We start from the raw sequence: 23,166 nt of genomic DNA on the forward strand, positions 1-23,166 counted from the left end.
CGTGTAAGTGGAATCATGCAGTGTGTGTATTTACTGGTCTGCTTATTTCGACTCAGCACGATGTCTCAGAGATTTAGTTGTGTTGTTCCACACAGTAGTGGTAGCGGTTCTTTTTATTTATGGTTCTTAATATTTATGTTACTGAGTAGTATTTTACTGTATGGATTTGTACCATAATGTATTTATCACTGTGTTCATGGTATTTGGATTTTATCTACTTTGTGGCTATTTGAAATAAAGCTGCTATGAACAGTCTTTTAAAAGTCTTTTGTGAACATGCTTGTTTCCATTTTTTTGGATAAAATGTCTAGGAATGGAATTGTTACATCATAGGGTAGGTAGGTACACACTTACTTATCTTTATAAGAAAATGCCAGTTTGTTTCCTAAATGGTTATACCACCCTCTACTCCCAGTAAAGTGTGAGAGTTCTGGTTGTTCCCATATACGTTGAGTATATTTAACATTATATAGAGTTTGTTGGGGGCTGTTACTATTATTTTTGTTATTTATTTATTAATGTTTATTTTTTTTTATTTTGAGAGAGACAGAGTGAGCAGGGAGGGGCAGAGAGAGAAGGAGAGAGAGAGAGAATTCCAAGCAGGTTCTGCTCTGGCAGCATGGGGCCTGACCTGGGCCTCAAACCCACAAACTGTGAGATCATGACCTGAGCCAAAACCAGAGTTGGACGCTTAAGCAACTGAGCCACCCAGGCGGCCCTATTACTCTTACTTGTTAATGTAAGTCTTGTAGATAGGTTACCGTTTATCCAGATTGAGTACCACAGACTGGATGATTTCCTTGCGATCTCCGTGATGTTAGTCCTTACTGTACACATCCAAACTGCTGGGCGTGTTAATGGATGTGTGCGGTTAACCTTGGTTGACTTTTATACAGGTGTTTCTTTTCAAAGTGTTGAAATAATTAGTAATATATATACAAGATTGTTGCATACATTTTAAATTACAGTAGTTTAATATCCCAGCTCTGACCTCCACTTGGGAATAGCTGTTACTTAAGGGAAAGGAAGTTGTGGATCAGTTTGGGTAAGTGAAATCTATAGCTGGTTAGCTTATCACATAAATGTGAATGTACAAAAATATAAATTATTGATCATAAAGTAATATCAAATACATTAATATTGTACTTTTCCTCTTCATTAGCAGTTGAATATTATTATTTTTGCCTTCCAGACAAATTATGAAAACAGAATATATAGCCTGAAAGTAGAATGTGGACCTAAATACCCAGAAGCTCCTCCATCAGTTAGATTTGTAACCAAAATTAATATGAATGGAATTAATAATTCCAGTGGAATGGTAAGTTAAAATAGTCATTTTATTTTTATAAAATAATATATAGTCAGAAGAAAGTTAAAATATAAAACAGACCTTTGTTTAGTTGGAAGTCTAAAAGAAATATGTCTTGTTTTTCTCTTATAAATCAATCTGTCCTTAAAAAACCTTTATGTACCAGCCTAGATAGATGTGATGACAACAGTTCTCTCAGGGTTTATTAATTGCTTCAGTAGTCATATTTAAGTTGAATCCTTATTTGGTAAAAAGATAACATTCTCTTTGTTATTTTTCTTTAAGGTTAAGGTACATTTGGTGAGATTAAAAAAATGAATATTCATGAAGGGGAGGCTTTGAGGAACAAGTGTGTCTGTATTAGAACAAATAGTCATGGTTGAGCATTGTTGTGTGTTTAAAGCAAATAAACCAAAATGACATGCTCTACCTGGAAGTTAGTGGGAAGGCTGAATTTCCATTATGATTAGGTTGTTAGGGCTCATGTTAAGACTTCTAAATCCAGGCTCTTGATATGCCATGTTGAGAGTACACTCACATGCAAAATACATGTTAGGAAGTGTAATAACACAATAATAATAAAATGAACATCATCCATCTTAGGAAATAGAATGTTATCAATGTCCTTAACTTCTTGTGTGCTCCTTCTCATCCTATTCCTGTATTCCTTTTCCTCACTAGTAGTAATTAACATCTTAAAAATATTCTTTTATATACTGTCTTTTTTTTTTTTTATCTTACCCAATGTATCATGTGTGTATACCTAGCCTCCCTCCCTCTTTCCTTCCTATTTATCTATTTATATACCTGCCTTACCTATCATCTATTAAAAACTGTGAGTTTATACCAACACTATTCCATCACAGTAGGATTTATTCCATATTTCATCTGTTTCACATTTGTAATTCCCTCTGGTAACAAATTGAACCCTGGACACACAGAACTAGCCCTCTAGCCCCCAACTCAGTCTAGTATGCAGACCCACAGCTAGGCCCCACAATGGCAAGTGCTTCCCTGCTGGATGTGCTAGAAGAAAGCATGACCCTGACAGGAAGAAGGTGGACAGGTCATTGGAAGTCTCAGCTCTGAACCTGCTGGTCACTTACAAATCTCCCTACCTGATGCATGCCACCTAAAAGCTGGGTTCTGAGAGTCCTTCCTGTCAGTCTGTCAGTCTTTGTAATTTATTGGGACTATTTAGTCCCTTTACATTTAATATAATATTGATATGTTTAGGTTTAATAAATCATTTTATTTTGTGGTTTCTCATTTTCCATGTGGTTTTTGCTTCTTTTCTGCTTTTGAAATGGTTCTCAAAATTTTTCATTGTATTTTTGTTTTTTCAGTGGTTATTCTAGAAATTACAGTGTGCATACTTAAGTATTTCTATGATAAATAATATTAAGAGATGTGATAGAAGCAGGATTATAAAACATTTTGAACATACAGAAGGATATTGTTTAGGGAATTTCTTTTTTTTTAATTTCTTTTTTATTTTTAAAAATTTACATCCAAATTAGTTAGCATATAGTGCAACAATGATTCCTTAATGCCCCTTACCCATTTAGCCCATCCCCCCCCCACAACCCCTCCAGTAATCCTCAGTTTGTTTCCATATTTATGAATCTCATCTGTTTTGTCCCCCTCCCTGTTTTTATATTATTTTTGTTTCCCTTCCCTTATGTTCATCTGTTTTGTCTCTTAAAGTCCTCATCTGAGTGAAGTCATATGATTTTGTCTTTCTCTGACTAATTTCACTTAGCATAATACCCTCCAGTTCTATCCTCATAGTTGCAAATGGCAAGATTTCCTTCTTTTTGATTGCCGAGTAATACTCCATTGTATATATAGACCACATCTTCTTTATTCATTCATCCATCGATGGACATTTGGGCTCTTTCCATACTTTGGGTATTGTTGATAGTGCTGCTATAAACATTGGGGTGCATGTATCCCAGAAGGATCTTTCTAAAATACAAATTGTGTTATGTTACTTCTGTGCTTTAAGATCCTTTAATGACTTCAACCACAATGCGCATGCTTTTTGCCATGGTTCATTGGGACTCACAGGGTCCACACTGCCCTGCATGCCTTTCATTTTGCCTCAGGATCAGTGCACTGTTCTTCCTGTCTGGACATCTCCCCCACTCTGGCTAATCCTTACAGATCCTTCCCTTTTCTGTGTAAAAGTCACTTTCTTCAAAAAGTCTTTTCTTGAATTCTGTCCCTTTTTTTACTCTGATAACCTTTTCCTTTGTAGCAGTTTCTATAAATTTATTACTACTTTTCTCTTTGTTTTCATTTTTGGTGTTTTTAAAAGAAATATTTTTGATACATAGACATTTTAGAAAAGTGATATAACCAACATCGTCCATTTTCCCTTGTCACATCTTAGCATTTTGGTCTTGTTTGTAATAGCCTTTTTTTTTTTTTTTTATTTTTTTTTTTCAACGTTTTTTATTTATTTTGGGACAGAGAGAGACAGAGCATGAACGGGGGAGGGGCAGAGAGAGAGGGAGACACAGAATCGGAAACAGGCTCCAGGCTCTGAGCCATCAGCCCAGAGCCTGATGCAGGGCTCGAACTCACGGACCGCGAGATCGTGACCTGGCTGAAGTCGGACGCTTAACCGACTGCGCCACCCAGGCGCCCCTGTAATAGCCTTTTTTAAAAGAAAGACTACATTATAAGTAGTTAACTGTGTACCTTTCCCCAGTTTCCCCTTCTACTTTCCTCCGAAGTAATCTCATCTTGAATTTGATGTTTATCATTTCCATGCATGATTGTTATTCTTTAACTATGCATGTGTGTGTATACCTCTATATTGTATTACTTTTGTGTGGAATCACGTCAGTCAGTTTTGAGTTTCATCCGTGTTGAGTCATTTAAATTAGATTGTTCCTTTTAATACTCTGTTTTTCACTTGCTGGGCATTTAGGCCGTTTTCAGTTTTCACTGAAAAGATTGCTACAATGGACATTCTTATATAAGTATTCTTCTACTCTAGGGCAGTGTTTCTTAAGACTTGGGTGTTTAATGGTTGGTTTGTTGGTATCCAGTATGTTGTAGATCAGTACTTGTGTAAAATACAATAAAAATTACTAAGAAAATGAAATAAAAAAGAAAATACAGTAAAACCTTGGATTGTGAGTAACTTGTTCTGCAAGTGTTCTGCAAGACGAGCAAACATTTCTAATAAATCATAACGTGATAAATGATTGATGTCTTGCAATACGAGTATTATGTGACATTGAACGTCATATGATCACCACTGAGCCATGATTCTTTTCTCTCTTTCTCTTCTCTTCTCTTCTCTTCTCTCTCTCTCTCTCTCTCACTCTCACTCTCACTCTCTCTCTCTGCGGGATTGTGGGTGATCATCTCCCATGCTCAGATGCTTGGTCTCAGGCCGCGGTGTTTGGCAGAAATCAGTGATTTCTCAGAATGTTGGAAGGTGCCCACAATTGGCACTAGTGTCTTTTTGTCACTTTAGCACCTGTGGACAGTCCTTTGCTTTTCCAGACAAGAGTAAGCTTAGGAATGCGTTGCTTCATTCTAGGTCAGGCTGCCTGCAGATACAGACCCTTTCCTCTGCTGCCTTTTTGCCAGTTACATTAAATACAGTAAATGATAAGAGTTTATTAATACTGTACTATAGTCAACATCAGTTAGTGATAGTGAAAGTTGTCCTACACAGTAACCCTCCTCTCTTGTCTCCCTCACATCAGCCACGAAGGTTTTCAAAGGTAAGTGCAGGTTAATTTGTTTATTTTCATTTATATTTTGTATTTTCTTTATTATTTCATATTATATTGTTGTAATCATTTTTATGTGAATATTTTTAGATTGTGGAATGAATCATCTGAGTTTCCATTATTTCTTATGGGAACTTTGCTTTGATATACAATTGCTTTGGATTACAAGCATGTTTCCGGAACGATTTAGGCTCAAAAGCCAAGGTTTTACTGTATAAGCTCAGGTTTTTTAAACAAGAATTTCTCTGTCAAATTACCATAGAAATCTTGAAACACATTTCTATGTCTGTCTTGTGGTGGACCAGTAAAAAATTAGCTCAAGGCATGGCGTCATTCCATGGAACGTACTCTGTTCCATGGAACATAGCACTGCTCCAGGACATCCACCTAGAAGTGGAATGTGTGCTGAAGTGTAGGGCTTGCCTTCAACTTGATTGAAAATTGCCAGCTACTCTCCACAGGGTTGGATCTGCATCTGTCCTGCTAGCTGTGTGTAACAGTATCCTGTGATTGTACGTTCTCACCAATGCTCATATGGCCAACCTGGGATGGGGATTTGAAAAGAAAAAGAAATAATGATTTTAATTATTAGAGCATAGGTTGTGTATAGAAGGTTAGAAATAGGGTGAGTACACTGGACATCAGTTTTTCTCTTGATGGATATTTAAGAATTTAAAATACTACATTCATAACTAGTAAATAGATGCCCAGAACCTCACACTGACCATTGGTCATGTGCCAGAATAATTTTATATCATTTTGAGGTTAAGTACCTGATGAATTTTGAGTGTTGCTTTAGTAATTTTGGTTTATATTTATGTAATACAACAAGGCAAAATTATTCCTTACGGGTGGTTAGCACAGGAAAGCACAAATTGTAGTGCTTTATGCTGTGAAGTCTCAAGTTTTGGAAGTTATTGTATATTATAGAATGATAAGATGCAGATTTGTTCTGACATGATATTTATTTTCCCATGTTCTTTTCTTCCTCCTCTCTCTTCTTCATCTTCTTTTCCCCATTGTGTGTGTGTGTGTGTGTGTGTGTGTGTGTGTGTGTACGTACCCTGTTGGTATTTCACAGGAGTTGCAATCGCTTATGTTTATTTAACTATCATGTAACTTTACAGCTAGAAGTGTTTGTTTCTGTTTTGGAAAAAGCTTGGTATTCTCTCCACTTGAAAACTCTTATTTGCTAGTGGAGTCTATTTAAAACAGGCTAAGGGGCTTGCTACTGCTGAAGTTAAATCATTAGAGGAAGCCCTTTAAGTACATCTTAACGTTATAACATTCTTCTTATTGCTTCAGTTACTTGTAAGAGAATTATTTGAAAATTATTTTCCTCTTCTATTTTAAGCAGTTTATTGTGATATAATTTGCATACCGTACAGTTCATTCAAAGTGTATATAATTAAGTGGTGTTTTAGTTTTCATTGGGTTGTGGACCCATTACCACAGTCGAGTTTTAGAATATTTTTGTCCCTCTCAAAGGAAACCCCCTACCCATTGGTTGTCACTTCCTATTCCACCGTCCCATACCCTAAACAACCATTAATCTTTCTGTCTTTATAGATTTGCCTATTCTGGACTTTTCATATAAATGAAATCATAATATGTGTTTTTTGGCAACTAGCTTCTTTCACTTAACATGTTTTCAAGGTTCATCCATATTATAGCATGTATCAGTACTTTATAACTTTTTATAACTTTTATAACATTTTATTGCTGAATAATAATTCCATTATATAAATCTGTCTATACATTTTGTTAATCCATTCATCGCCTGATAGACATTTGGGTTTTTCTACTTTTTGCTGTCATGAATAATGCTGCAGCAAAAATTTGTGTACAAGGTTGTATGGTTAAAACTTTCATTTCTATTGGATGTATACCTAGGATTGTAATTGCTGGGTCATATGGTGGCTCTATGTTTAACTTTTTGAGGTATGGCCAGACTGTGTTTCTTTCTTTCTTTTTTTAAAAAGTTAATTAATTAATTTTTAAATTTACATCCAAATTAGCATATAGTGCAACAATGATTTCACGGAGTAGATTCCTTAATGCCCCTTATGCATTTAGCCCATCCCCTTCCCACAACCCCTCCAGCAACCCCGTGTTTGTTCTCTATATTTAAGAGTCTCCTATGTTTTATCCCCCTCCCTGTTCTTATATTTTTGCTTCCCTTCCCTTATGTTCATCTGTTTTCTATCTTAAATTTCTTCATATGAGTGAAGTCATATGATACTTGTCTTTCTCTGACTAATTACGCTTAGCATAATACCCTCTAGTTCCATCCATGTAGTTGCAGATAGCAAGATTTCATTCTTTTTGATTGCTGAATAATACTCCATTGTATGTGTGTATATATACATATATATATATATATATATATATATAAACATAAACACACATACACATATATAGGTATGTATACACACACACACACACACACACACCACATCTTCTTTATCCATTCATCTGTTGATGGACATTTGGGCTCTTTCCATACTTTGGGTATTGTTGATAGTGCTGCTATGTATACATTTGGGTGCATGTGCCCCTTTGAAACAGTATACCTGTATCCCTTGGATAAATAACTAGTTCTGCAATTGCTGGGTTGTAGGGTAGTTCTATTTTTAATTTTTGGAAGAACCTCCATACTGTTTTCCAGAGTGGCTGCACCAGTTTGCATTGCTACCAGCAGTGCAAAAGAGATCCTCTTTCTCCATCCTCGCCGGCATCTGTTGTTGCCTGAGTTGTTAATGTTAGCCATTCTGATTGGTGTGAGGTGATATCTCATTATGGTTTTGATTTGTATTTCCCTGATGATGAGTGATGTTGAACATTTTTTCATGTGTTGGTTGGCCATCTGGATATCTTTGGAGAATGCCTATTCGTGTCTTTTGCCCATTTCTTCACTGGGTTGTTTTCTGGGTATTGAGTTTGATAAAGTTCTTTACAGATTTTGGATACTAACCTTTTATCTGATATGTCATTTACAAATATCTTCTCCCATTCCATTGGATGCCTTTTAGACGTGTTGCCTCTGGAACTGTGTTGAGTAAGAAGTTGCTGCGGCCAAGGTCAGAGAGGTTTTTGCCTGCTTTCTCCTTGAGGATTTTGATGGCTTCCTGTCTTATGTTTAGGTCCTTCATCCATTTTGACTTTTTGTGTGTGGTGTAAGAAAGTGGTCCAGGTTCATTTTTCTTCATGTTGCTGGCCAGTTTTCTAAGTACCATTTGCTGAAGAGACTTTATTCCATTGGATATTTGTTCCGGCTTTGTCAGAGATTAGTTGGCCATATGTTTGTTGGCCCATTTCTGAGTTTTCTTTTATGTTCCATTGATATGAGTATCTGTTTTTGTGCCAGAACCATACTGTCTTGATGATTACAGCTTTTTTTTTTTTTTTTAATTTTTTTTTTTTTCAACGTTTATTTATTTTTGGGACAGAGAGAGACAGAGCATGAATGGGGGAGGGGCAGAGAGAGAGGGAGACACAGGACCGGAAACAGGCTCCAGGCTCTGAGCCATCAGCCCAGAGCCCGACGCGGGGCTCGAACTCACGGACCGCGAGATCGTGACCTGGCTGAAGTCGGATGCTTAACCGACTGCGCCACCCAGGCGCCCCAATGATTACAGCTTTGTAATACATTGTGAAGCCCAGGATTGTGATGCCTCCAGCTTCGGTTTTCTTTTTCAAGATTGCTTTGGCTATTTGGGGTTTTTTTCTGGTTCCATACAAGTTTTAGGATTGTTTGTTCTAGCTCTGTGAAGAATGCTGGTATTATTTGATAGGGATTGCAATGAATATGTAGATTGCTTTGGGTAGTATTAACATTTTACATATATTCTTCCAATCCAGGAGCGTGGAATATTTTTCCTTTTTTCGTGTCTTCTTCAGTTTGTTTCATAAGCTTTCTATAATTTTCAGTGTATAGAGTTTTCACCTCTTTGGTTAGATTTATTCCTATGTATTTTATGGTTTTGGTGCAATTGTAAATGGGATCGAATCCTTGATTTCCCTTTCCGTTGCCTCATTTTTGATGTATAGGAATGCCATCGATTTCTGTGCATTGATTTTGTATCCTGTGATGTTGCTGAATTCATGGATCAGTTGTAGCAGTTTTTTGGTGGAATCTTTTGGGTTTTCCGTATAGAGTATCATGTCATCTGTGAAGAGTGAAAGTTTGACCTCCTCCTGGCTGATTTGGATGTCTTTTATTCCTTTGTGTTGTCTGATTGCTGAGGCTAAGACTTTGGATACTATGTTGAATAACATTGGTGAGAGTGGACATCCCTGTCTTGTTCCTGACCTTAGGGGGAAAGCTCTCAGTTTTTCCCCATTGAGGATGATATTAGCACTGGGTCTTTCATATATGGCTTTTATGATCTCGAGGTATGATCCTTCTCTCCGTACTTTCTTAAGGGTTTTTATCAAGAAAGGATGCTGTATTTTGTCAAATGCTTTCTCTGCGTTTATTGAGAGGTTTATGTGTTCTTATCCTTTCTTTTATTAATATGATGTATCACATTGATTGATTTGCAGATACTGAGCCAGCTCTGAATCCCAGGTATAAATCCCACTTGGTCGTGGTGAATAATTTTTTTTAATGTATTGGTGGATATCTTGTTGAGGTCTTCGGTTTTGGAATCAAGGTAATGCTGGCTTCATAGAATGAGTTTGGAAGTTTTCCTTTCTTTTTTCTGGAACAGCTTTAAATGAATAGGTGTTAACTCTTCTTTAAATGTTTGGTAGAATTCCCCTGGTAGCCAGTCGCCCCTGAATCTTGCTTTTCGGGGAGATTTTTGATTACTAATTCAATTTCTTTACTGCTTATGGGTCTGTTCAGATTTTCTATTTCTTCCTGTTTTAGTTTTGGTAGTTTATATGTTTTTATGAATTTGTCTATTTCTTCCTGATTGCCTATTTATTTGCATATAATTGCTCATAATCTCTTATTGTTTGTGTTTCTGCCATGTTTGTTGTGATCTCTCCTCCTTCTATCTTGTTTTTATTTATTTGGGTCCTTTCCTTTTTCTTTTTGATCAGACTCACCTGGGGTTTATCAATTTTGTTAATTCTTTCAAAGAACCAGCTTCTGGTTTCATTGATCTGTTATACTGTTTTTTTGTGTCAATAGCATTGCTTTCTTCTCTAATCTTTATTATTTCCTGTCTTCTGCTGGTTTTGGGTTTTATTTGCTGTTCTTTTTCCAGCTCTTTATGGTATAGGGTTAGGTTGTATATCTGAGACCTTTGTTCCTTCTTTAGGAAAGCCTGGATTGCTATATACTTATCTCTTATGACCGCCTTTGCTGTGTCCCAGAGGTTTTGGGCTGTGTTGTTATCATTTTCATTGGCTTCCATGTGCTTTTTAATTTCCTCTTTAACTTTTTGGTTAACTTCATTCTTTAGTAGGATGGTCTTTAGTCTTCAAGTATTTGTTATCTTTCCAAATTTTTTTTGTGGTTGATACCAAGTTTCATAGTGTTGTGGTCTGAAAATACGCACAGTATGATCTTGATCTTTTTGTAATTGTTGAAGGCTGATTTATGTCCCAGTATGATCTGTTTTGTAGAATGTTCCATGTGCAATGGAGAAGAATGTATTTTCTGCTGCTTTAGGATGAAATGTTCTGTATAAATCTGTTAAGTCCATCTGGTCCAGTGTGTCATTCAAAGCCATTGTTTCAATGTTGATTTTCTGTTTAGATGATCTGCCCATTGCTGTATGTGGGGTGTTGATGTCTCCTACTATTATGGTATTATTATCAATGAGTTTATGTTTGTGACTAATTAATTTACATATTTGAGTGCCTCCATGTTTGGAGCATAAATGTTTATAATTGTTAGATCTTCTTGGTGGATAGACGCCTTAATTATCATATAATGCTCTTCATCCCTTGTTACAGTCTTTATTTTAAAATCTAGATTGTCTGAAATAAGTATAGAGACTCTGATTTTCTTCTGGCGACCATTAGCGTGATAGATGCTTCTCCATCCCCTTGTTTTCAATCTAAAGGTGTCATAGGTCTAAAATGTGTCGCTTGTCTCTCTCTGTCTCTCAATAATAAATAATAAATAAATTAAAAAATAAATAAAATGGGTCTCTTGTAAACCACATATAGATGGATCTTATTTTTTTTATCCATTCTGTTACCCTATGTGTTTTGATTGGAGTGTTTAGTCAATTGGCATTTAGAGTGAGTACTGAAAGATACGAATTTATTGCCATTATGTTGCCTGTAGAATTGTAATTTCTGGTGGTGTGTTCTGGTCCTTTCTAGTCTTTGTTGCTTTTGGTCTTTTGTTTTTTTTTTCTTTTTCTTTTTCTCTTTTTCATCTTTTCTCCCCTCAGAGAGTCCTCCTTAAAATTTCTCGCAGGGCTGGTTTAGTTGTCATGAACTCCTTTAATTTTTGTTTGGGAAACTTTTAATCTCTACTTCTATTTTGAATGACAGTCTTCCTGTATAAAGAATTCTTGGCTGCATTTTTTTCTGATTCAGCACATTGAATATATCCTGCCACTCCTTTCTGCCCTGCCATGTTTCTGTGGATAGGTCTGCTGCAAACCTGATCTGTCTTCCCTTGTAGGTTATGAACTCTTTTTCCCTTGCTGTTTTCAGGATTCTTTCCTTGCCTGTTTTGTGAATTTCACTATGATTGTTGATGGTCCGTTTTTATTGGATCTAATGGGAGTTCTCTGTGCTTCCTGGATTTTCATGTCTGTATCTTTCCCCGGGTTAGGAAAGTTTTCTGCTATGATTTGGTTACAAAACCCGTCTACCCTTTTCTCTCTCTCTTCATCTTCTGGGGTCCCTATGATTCTGATGTTAGTCCTTTGTAATGAGTGAGTTCTCTTAATTCTTATATCATGCTCTTTTGCCTTCGTCTCCCTCTTTTTTTCTGCTTCACTATTCTAAGTTTGTCCTTTATCGCTTATTCGCTGCTCTGCCTCATCCATCCTTGCTGCCGTGGTATCCATTCAAGATTGCAGCTCAGTTGCAACATTTTTTATTTCACCCTGACTAGCTTTTATTTCTTTTATCTCCACAGAAACGGATTCTAATCTGTTTTCAACCCCAGGTAGTATTCTTATTATCATGATTCTAAATTCTGATTCAGACGTCTTGCTTGTATCTGTGTTGATTACATCCCTGGCGATCATTTTCCTGTTCTTTCTTTTGGGGTGAATTCCTTCATTTTGTCCTTTTGAAGAAAGAAAAGGAATAAAGTAAAAAAAAAAAAATTAAAACAACACAAAAAAATCAAATAAAGGATGCTAGATCCTAGACGTGTTTTGTTCTGGTTGTTGAAAGAAATTTGATAGATTAGAGGAAAAAGGGAAAGATAAGAAAAGGGAAAAGAAAAAAGGAAAGCGTTTGAAAATTTGAAAAAATGAATACAATAAAATAGAATAAAATGAAATGATGGAAGGAAATAGATTGTAAAGATTTTACAGGACAGTAAAAAATACAGTGGATAAAAATTAAAGAAAAGTCTTTTAATAAAAATAGAAAATACAAGTAAATTTTTTCTCTCTCTATGCCCAAGAATAAGAAAAGGAAAAAAAAAATTGAATGATGGCCCAGTGAACAGAATCAAATATGATTGAAATTACATCTAGTTTCCCCTAGAAGTCAAACTGTGAAGCACTTTATAGTGTGTAAGCCAAGCAGATGGAGGGACTTGTGGTCCTCAAGAGCGAGGTTGTCCCAGTTGGGTGGGGCTTAGTGTAACAGCTCCATTTTCCACTAGGTGGCACTGCTTAGCTTACTGCATTGATTCTTGTGGCATGTATAGGCATGTATGTGCCTGCATGGGACGGACAAAAATGGTGTCACCTAGCTACCCATGCTCTAGTATCAGAGCTCTGTGGTCTCCCCGACTGGCAATCAAGCACCCCTCCTTTGTTTCTTGCTTCCATCCACTCTTTGCTTTTACACTGTCTGTGACCAAGCTTTCAGGCTGCCAGGTGGCACCTTCCTCCTGAGTTGTATCTCAGGTGCGTCTTTGTTTCCCAACCCTTCACTTCTGAGAGACTGTAGCTTTTACCTGTTCTGACTCTCTAGGGGAGGGTCTCATGGAGATGTGGCTGGGTGCCAGCCCGCCCCCAGGAATGTTCGCAAGACTGTGTTGCTGCTGATGCCCAGAGACTGTGGCGGTGCGCCAGTCCACCCCAGAAGTAGTGTGATTGTGTAGCAGCAGCATTTCAGGGATTATGGCAAATCACAACACACATCTGGTGCCAGGCTTCACCCTTAACATCCTCGCTCCAACACCAGTGAATGTGGCTGTTCTTCAGGGTCTGCTGGGACCTTTGCCTGTGGCGGGTTGGAGGTGGGGGGCACACTGCCTCCACCAAATGCCCTCCCAGCAGGGGAAATGTCTCCCTCCATGTGGCCCGAGGACCCCGAGGACCTTGCTCTCTGCTTCCAGGGATTTGCCTTTCCCACCAGAGCACTGCCAGGTATCAATCTGTGGAATTTCAGACTCTACACCACCCCCCCTGTTTATAGTGTCTTAATGGAATTTAAACTCTCTTCTTTCTCCTTTCTTCCTTTTTTGTTCAGTCCCTGTGGCTGTTTCCACTCTTCCTTTTTCTCTCCAGCTGCTTTGCCAGGGGAGGAGTGCTTTTCCTCTACTCTCTCCCCTGTCTCCTTCCTCTCTCTGTAAGCAAAAAAAGCTCTCTGCCCTCCACGGCTTCTCTCTCTCCCAGTTCACCTCTCTGTGCCATGTTCCTGCCGAGTTCTGTCGTTCAGATTGTGCAGATTGTTGTGTTAATCCTCAAATCAGTTTTCTAGGTGTTTAGTGTTGATCTGCCTGCATTTCAGGGACGAGAGATTTAAAAAAACCTTCCATGCTGTTCCTGTTCCGCCATGTTGGCCCTTCTCCCAGACTGGTTTTCAAAATGGACATAACATTTTGCATTCTTTCCAACAGTGTGTGTGGGTTTCAACTTTTCCACATCCTTGTCAACACCTGTTACTGTGTCTTTTTGATTATAGCCATCCAAAGTGGGCGTGGAGTGGTATTTCATTGTGGTTTTGATTTGCAATTCCTGGATTAAGCTAATGATGTTGAGCATCTTTTCACATATTTATTGGTAATTTGCGTATCTTCTTTGGAGAAATGTCTATTCAGGGCCTTTTTTTTTTTTTTTAAATTAAAGTGGTTTAAAACAACAAATATTAATTATCTCATAGTTTCTGTGGGCTAAGAATGTAGGTACAGCTTTGCTGGGTCCTATGGCTCAGGGACTCTCCCAGGGTTGCAATCAAGATGTCAGCCTGTGCCATGGTCTCATGTGAAGATCAACTAAGGAAGCATCCAGTCTAACCTCACTTATGTGGTTGTTGGCAGGATTCATTTCTTTTTGGGTTTTTGTACTGAGGGCCTCAGTTTCTTGCATACTGTTTCCCAGACACCACCCTCAGTTCCTTGCCAGGGTGGAACAGAGCAGTTTGGAACATGGCAGCTGACTTCTGTCTGTGAAGCAAGTGAGTGAAAGCAAGAAAGAGCAAGGTGAAATCACTGTTTTTTTGTAACTTAATATCGGAAATAAACATCCCAACAAAGCAAGTCATAAAGTCTGGTCCACCATACTCAAAGGAAAGGATTATATAGGACATGAATATTGGGAATTGGAAGGTTTTTGGCAGTTTGGGTTGACATAACAAAAATACCATAGACTGGGTGGTTTCAATAACAGAAATTTATTTCTTACAGTTCTGGAGGCCGAGAAACCTGAGATCAGTATGTCAGCAAGGTTGGGTTCTGGTGAGGACCTTCATGCTGAATTGTAGATGACTAACATCTTACTGTCCCTTTCTTGAAGGAGAGAGCAAGCTCTAGTTTTTCTCTTCTTAAAAAGGACACTAATCCCATCATGGAGCTCTACCCTTATGATGTCATCTAAACCTAATTACTTCCCAAAGATCTCAGCTCCTAATATCATCCCTATGGTCTTAGAGTTTCAACGTATGGATTTGGGGAGAACACAGTTTGTAACAGCTGTCTGCCACAAATATGCTTTTGTTCACATTTTAATTGAGAGATATTTGGCGTTTTATTACTGAGTTGTATGACTTCTTTATATATAGAATGAGAGCCCCTTATGAAATATATGATTTGCAAGTATTTTCTCTCATTCTGTGGATTGTCTATGCTTTCTTGATGGTTATGTTTTGCAATTCAGAATTTTAAGTTTTGATGTAGCCAATTTATCTTTTTGTTGAATGTGTTTATGGCAGTAGATATTAAAGAAACCGTTACCAAATCCAATGTAATGAAGATTTACTCCTGTTTTCTTCTAAGAGGTTTTTTTTTTTTTTTAAATAGGTTTAGCTCTTAATTTATGTGTATGAGTTCATTTTTGTGTGTGATGTGAGTTAAGGGCTCAACTTCATTCATTTGCTTGTCGATATCTATTTGTCCCAACACCATTTATTGAGGAGGCTATCCTTTTCCCATTGTATATGTATTCCTGGCACTCTTGTCAAAAGATTACTTGACTTTTCTGCTCTCCATTGTATTCCATTGATGTGATGTTCATCCTTATGTAAGTAAGCACCACCCTTTTTGATAACTGCCTTGGTAGTAAGTTTTAACATTGGAAAAACTTTGTTATTTTTTTTGTTTTAGCTATTCTGGGTTCCTTACATTTCCACATGAATTTTAGAATAATCTTGTTCATTTCTACAAAAACACAAAACAAACAAAAAAAACTCATGTAGTTGAAATTTTGATAGGGCCTTTATTAAATCTGTAGACTACATTAAAGAGTATTGTCATCTTAGCAATATTAGGTCTTCTGATCCATGTATGGGGGATGTCTTTCCATTTATTTAGGTCTTTGATTTTTTTTTAACAGTAATTTATAGTTTTCGTTATATGAGTCTTACACTTCTTTTGTTAAATTTATACCTATGTATTTTATTCTTACCCAATTATAAATGGCATCGTTGTCTTAATTTTATTTCCAGATTGTTTATTGCAAGTATACATACGTGGGTTTTTTAAAATTAATTGATTTATTTTTTATTTTAAAAGGAGAGAGAGACTGGGGGAGAGGGGCTGAGGGAGAATCTCAAGCAGGTTCCAGACTTAGCATGGAGCTGGTGTGGGCTTGATCCCTTGACCCTGAGATCATGATCTGAGCCTAAATCAAGAGTCGGACACTCAACCGATTGAGTCACCGAGGTGCCCCTACAAACATGGTTTTATAAATTGATCATGTATCCTGTAGCTTTGCTGTATTTGTTTATTAGCTCTACTAGTTTCTTTAATGGATACCTTAGGATTTTCTGTATACAAGATCATGTCATCTGCAAATGGAGATTGATTTAGTCATTCTTTTCAATCTGATATCTCATTTCATTTTCTTGCTTGATTGCCTGGCTGAAACTTCAGTACAATCTTGAGTAGCGGTGATGATTAAATATGTTAACTAGAGGTTTTTAGAGATGCCCTTTATGAAGTTGAGGAAGTTCCCTTCTGTTCCTGGTTTGTTGAGTGTTTTTTATCAGAAAAGTTGTTGGATTTTTATCAGATGCTTTCTTATGCTTATTGAAATAATTATGATTTTTGTTCTCTATTCTGTTAATATCGTATATTATGTTGACTGGCTTTTTAAAATCCTGAGCCAACTTACAGTTCTGGGATAAATCCTACTTTGTAATCTTTATTATGTGTTGCTCAAGGTCAGCCACAGGTGAGAGCATATCAATTCTTCTGTTGAGCCTATGTACAATTCTGTACATGTGTGGTCTTCTAGATTCACAGGCATATGTTGGAACTTTTCAAAGCCCCTGTGGACATCTCATTTCCCAATTATTCCTCTGAAATGTTTTGAACACCTTCCTGTTTGACCTGTTATTGTCTCCCCAGGCAGCAGAGATGTTAAAACAATTGACACTGATTATTTTTGAAAAATGCCTGGGGTAGGTGTGGATGTGGGTGGGAGGAGGAATATGCCGTACTCAGTGGGTGACTTTTGAGGTCAGATAAAGAAAAAACCCTGAGGGGACCCTGGGCGGCTCAGTCAGTTAAGCATCCGACTCTTGGTTTCGGCTCAGGTCGTGATCTCATGGTCTCCTGAGTTCAAGCCCCATGTCGGACTCTGTGCTGACAGCATGGAGCCCATTTGGGATTCATATTCCCCCCCCCCCCCCCCGCGCCCCGGTCTCTCTGCCCCTCTCCCACTCATGCTGTCTCTGTTTCTCTCAAAATACATAAATAAACTTTTTTTTTTTAAACATTTATTTATTTTTGAGACAGAGAGAGACAGAGCATGAACGGGGGAGGGTCAGACAGAGAGGGAGACACAGAATCTGAAACAGGCTCCAGGCTCTGAGCAGTCAGCACAGAGCCCGACGCGGGGCTCGAACTCACATACCGCGAGATCGTGACCTGAGCCGAAGTCGAACGCTTAACCGACTGAGCCACCCAGGCGCCCCAATAAACTTAAAAACAAACAAACAAACAAACATGCCTGTGAGTGGGGTTTTCCGGGGAGTGGCCAGCCAGGTCATGTGATGTCAGTTACCTGGGAATTAGGCTTTGAAGTTGCTCCAGCCCCATTCTGTCAGTCTTCTACAGTGGAAGGTTAATTTAGTATAGTGCAGAGAAGACATTGATAAGAAAAATCCAAAAGCAGAGATCAGTTTAACAGCTCTTTTCTAAATTCCAGTGGAGATAATTACCCAGATTCTGGGTAGTGGCATTGGAAATGGAGAGGAACCTTCAGACGTTGTCTCATCAAGAAGGATTTGGCAACTATGTTTACAGTGTAGTTATTTAATGTAACATTTGTTTATGTCTGTTGTCCAAAGTTCACTACATGTTTAGTGTAAGATATAAAAAAGCATACACACAAAAAAGACAAATTTTTAGGAAATACCTGTTACAAAAGGATTATTTTTCCTGTATTATGAACTTGTAGTGTCATAGTGTTTCTTTTGTGAAAGTAGAGCCAGGCTATGAATTTTAAAAGCACTTCTTGTTGGGGCGCCTGGGTGGCGCAGTCGGTTAAGCGTCCGACTTCAGCCAGGTCACGATCTCGCGGTCCGTGAGTTCGAGCCCTGCTTCAGGCTCTGGGCTGATGGCTCGGAGCCTGGAGCCTGTTTCCGATTCTGTGTCTCCCTCTCTCTCTGCCCCTCCCCCGTTCATGCTCTGTCTCTCTCTGTCCCAAAAATAAATAAACGTTGAAAAAAAAAAAATTTTAAAAGCACTTCTTGTTGAAGTATGTATAGTAAGTCGGTGCCATAGTACTTTAAATTTTGTAGTTAATTTTGCTCTTTTCCCCCCATTTCAGGTGGATGCACGGAGCATACCAGTGTTAGCAAAATGGCAAAACTCATATAGCATTAAAGTTGTACTTCAAGAGCTAAGACGTCTAATGATGTCCAAAGAAAATATGAAGCTTCCACAGCCACCAGAAGGACAAACATACAACAATTAATTTTAGTGGATCTCAAACTTGTCTTAAATCAACAGCCTTCTACTCATGTTAATGTCTTGATTAAATATCACAATGCAAAATACCCACACATTAAGTAAAAGAATTCCAGCTGGTAAACATGACCTGGACATTTGTAAGAATATATTTAATATATGTACACCATTATGTTTTCAGCTTACAGGAGGAAAAATGCAGCACCATTTTTTTTCTCTTGTTAAGGCACTGTCATTTAAGCATAAACCTGGAGTACTCAAAATAGAATTCAGGTTTACAAGATGAAAGCATGGAGAGAAGAGTCAGATGCTGTGGAAGCATGTGTGTTTCTGAAAAGTAAAAAAATCTCAAGAAGAAAAAACAGAAATGGCATGCTTTATCCATCTTGCTTAGCGAAAGAGCTTCAAGTTGAAATTGTCTAAAGTAGCAGGTACAATGAATCTTGTCACAAATTGTGTTAATTTTTGAAGCGGTGTGGGTGCTGACTACTAGTAGTATCAAAAATATGTTCAGGATTGTTTTGATACCTGTATTTATGATAAAAAAAATGTCGTGGGGGAGGCCGATGAGTATCTGTTAAAAGCCGTTCCTGTGTGTTACATGTAACAGACATGGTAAATATTTGTTTACAGTCTTTGTTTGACAAACCATGCATTTAAGTGAAATCAACAAAAAAAGGAAATAGGTGTATGGATATGTGATTTTGAGATTAAAGTTAGTCTTAAAATGTAAATAAAATGTGGAACGTGTCCTCAGAAGCCGTGCCATTTCTATTATATTGATGTGGTATATGTACAGTACCTTGCTGAGGTAGCAAAAATTGGAAATATTGTAGCTATTCATCTATAAACACCTTTTATTATTACTCTATTTTGTATACTTCTTGTGAATGGGAATTTGCAGAGTATCTCAGAGAACAAATTACCGAATTAGTTTAATTTCTTCTTTGGAGAAGGAGGAATCCTGGGTATTAATTATATTTTGAATTTGAGTTTACCAGAAATATTATTTAAAAATGTTTGGATTCTAGCAATTCTTATAGAATTATAGACTACAGATGATCCAAGTACACATTCCATTTTTAATTCTTTAGTTTTCTGTGACATGTCTTCCCCTAGTGCTTTTAATACTTACTAATTGGGATTAATTGTATCCAGTTTCACTTAATCTCCTCTTTGGCAGACACTAATTTTGACCTGAAAGTTCATTTGTGTTCTGCCTTTACCGAAATAGGCTTTAGGTCACTTTTTCATTTCAAAGCACTGGGTATACTACTTTGTTAAAAATACTCCCTTCTTATGAATTCACTGCAGAAAATAGAAAGGTGGTCAGGTAGCAAGGACAAATTTCTCAAAGGTGTTCTGACATGTTTTTATCAGTTCATTCAAAGTTAAAGATCTGGACTACTTTTTCTTGATCAATAATACATAAAAGTCAGTGACAGTTTGTCTAAAGTTACTAATTTCAACATGGCTATTCTTTTTCATTATCAAAAGAAGTTTAAAATGCTTTCAAATGACAGATAGAAAATATATACACACAAATTAGTGCATGTGTAATTTATTAAAGTAGGTTTGAAATGAATGCTTACCTTGGAATACATTCTTAAAAATTTTAAATGGTTGAAGATGAACTTGAATTACAATGGCATCATATGCAAGACCATTGCCAACGGTCTGAATCAGTTTAACTCCTTTTCCACTTTGAGAATGTGTCTTGTCACACATGGGGGCTAATAACCATTTGAATGCTGTTAAATTTATATAGTGGTGGGCTGAGAGTCTGAGTACTTGGTCACTTGTCCTTTTCCCTTTTCCCATATCCACTATTGTGAAGGGTTTCTTCTCTCAAGTATATGTTGTGTGAGTCAGCCCTAGAATGTTTATTTCCTCTGTTTTGTCTTTGGGACTGTGGATCTCTGCAGAAATCTGCATGCCAATTAGCCAGTTCCCAAAGCAGAACCCATTTTGCATGTTACAATCAAGATATACATGGCAATCTAAGACACACTGGTTGATTATGGAAGGAGCTAATGTAGAGCTGCTCTTAATTACAGTAACATTTCTAAGGCTGCATTTTTGAAGCAATTTTTCCTTTGTTTTCTAAAGTGGCTAAGGTTGTAGGAATGTGTGGTATTAAATGAACTGTAAAATTGCCTTTGAAACTTGTTTAAAAGGCTAGCAGTTGTGACCCTAGGGGGATGATCATATATAAATAAAGATTACAAAAATAAAATTCTTGTCCTGTTAGGTCAGTGTTATGCTTTAATGGTTTTAATTACTAGTTTTCAGAATTGCTGATTGTAACATTTTACTAATATTTTAAAGTAATGGCATTTATTAGGGGTTTTCAGAATTTTGACACAAACATTTGTAAGGATAGTCAGTAGTATTTGAGTCTTCTGGGTGTAATACATAAGAAATTTATAGTTTCAGATTATCCTTTTAAAAGAATTTATCACTTCAGTTTGAGTGCTTGGAGAGTATATTAGTTTCACTACATATGGTTAATTAGTCTGGATAACTTAATACCAACTCATTGATTTAAATATTTCCCACTGAAAAATATTATTGATAAATATATGTAAAATTAATATTGTATTGAAAATTTCGAGGAGGCAGATGGAAACTATTAGCACATTATCCTTAATAGATTTGGTGTGTATGGCTTTGGGTGGTTCTGGTAGGTGCATCATGGAATTACTTTGGTCAGAACGATGTTAACGTTTTTAGTGAGCACATGACTGTGTTCTTATGTGCATTTTAAAGACTATAGGTACTAATGATAAAGTCATGAATAATGGGATTTGGGAGGTATTTAAGGTTATTTTTCCCCTGATTTCTTTTTAGAAGTGTATTTTTTAGACGTGTAGAATCATAGTATCATTTATTGCTGGGGAGGATCTGAAAGGCACTGATTTTACTTTTCTGATAAATATCAATATAATTTTCCAGTACCAACTTGATTGATTTTTGGTTATTTTCACAAAAAGTTTCCAATTTTCACAACTCTGGACAGTATATGTATTTTGAATATAAAATAGAAACATAAAAAGGAATGGATGCAGTGCATTACAGAATTGGTAAGAGCATTAGCTGTTAATTCCCACCCAGTACCTTGTTTACTAAAAAGCAGGAAATGTATGGAAATAAAGTATCTTTTATGCTAAAGTTAGTATGTCTTATAGAAGTTACAAAGAGTGGATGGAAATCTTACCATAGTTCACACTGAAAGTGTTATTTTAAAATTATAGTGGAGCATTGAAAATAAAAGATACACCCTGAGCATTTTCTGAAGAGAAAATTTTGAAGGTATTTGATGATACAGAAAGTGACATCAGAACCATCGTTTTGTGAAATAAGGGAGTTTTGGAAACTCCTGGGGTGAGTACATGATTAAAAAAATAATAATTGGATAGGAAGAGGTTGCCATGGTGTTTACATCCTTAGTAGGATATTCTCACCAAAAAAAAAAAAAAAAAAAAAAATTCCTAAGGGTCTGTTTCATCTCATTTTACATATAGTCTGTAAGAACAACCCACAAGTTTTTTTGGCCAGTTCATTTAGGAAATCAACGATGAAAGCCAGATAGATCTCACTTTCTTAACTTAGATTTCAGTAATCATTTTTCTCTGAAGTAACTGACCAAATACCATGTAAGGTTTGCGCAGCGATCCATCTGCCAAAAGTAGACTTCTGTGAATTCTTTTGTCTTGTCCTTGTTCAATAATTAGCTGTGTAAGTGTATCTAGAAGTTTTGGCAGCCAAGAAATTCTGCAAAAGTGAAGTTAATATTCCGCCCCCAAAGGAAGGCTAACAGTCGGCACTAAGAATCCCAATAGTAATGAGAAACCTGTGGTCGGTAAAGAGGCAAATTATTGAGTTGAGAGTAAACACTTTTAGTTGTTCAGTGCAGTAGTTGAGTAATTTTTAAAAATATTTTTTTCAAAAATTATAAGGAAACACTTAACACTTGAGTGTATATTTTTCATGCCATATAATTGCCTTGTTTTAAAACATTAGATGACAGGGTAATCTGGAAAATTTACAATGTAATGTGAAGTGAGGTTTTAACAGGATATCCTCATATTGTAGTAAAATTAGTTACAATCAACACGTATGGTAATTGTAAATGCTTTATTACAGGGTGGTATTTTGCAGCCTTTGTGGTTTAGCAGCCTTTACTTTAATAGAGGACCGAAAGTAGATTTTCTTCACAGTTGATAGCTGACAAAGAGAAATGTATTGTTTTACTCCTTTTCAAGCCAAGTAAGTAGTAATGATTGTCAGATGTCCAGATTATATCTGTTATCATAAATTATCTTTCTATTGCTATAATTTAAAAAATCTAGATAAAGTGGGCAATAGACTTCTTCAGTAATTGCAATACTCAAGTGAAAATAATTGAGTACACAAGAAAAGTAAAATACTTAGTTGCCTGGGTTTCTTAGTCTTTAGTAATGTATGGACTTCTTTAAGGAGAAAAATAATACTTGTGGACTCAGCATTGTTTTGAATTATTTTTGTTAAAACATTGTTTAATGCATAAAACTGTACTAATGCAAATGTTGTATATGCTCTTGGGCCTTTATAAAATTATAAAGTAAATTGCATACAACTACAGAGTAATTAAAATGTAAAATAATTTA

General features: G+C 36.7%; 1 protein-coding gene across 2 annotated transcripts in view; it reads left to right on the forward strand.

The window, feature by feature from the left end:
- Positions 1–23,166, forward strand: part of UBE2V2 (ubiquitin conjugating enzyme E2 V2) — a 63,171-nt gene extending 40,005 nt beyond the window's left edge. Inside the window, exons 3-4 of one of the 2 annotated variants that reach the window (XM_047073914.1) lie at positions 1,193–1,318; positions 18,378–23,166. In XM_047073914.1, coding sequence (XP_046929870.1) covers positions 1,193–1,318; positions 18,378–18,524 — 273 coding nt within the window. In that variant the 3' untranslated portion in view covers positions 18,525–23,166. The remainder of the gene's footprint in view (positions 1–1,192; positions 1,319–18,377) is intronic. The other variant, XM_047073916.1, reaches the window with a different exon arrangement.

The sequence above is a fragment of the Lynx rufus genome, unplaced genomic scaffold, assembly GCF_022079265.1.
Source record: "Lynx rufus isolate CCGP_SWC_20201006 ecotype Redwood Valley unplaced genomic scaffold, mLynRuf1.p SCAF_12, whole genome shotgun sequence".
NCBI lineage: Eukaryota > Metazoa > Chordata > Mammalia > Carnivora > Felidae > Lynx > Lynx rufus.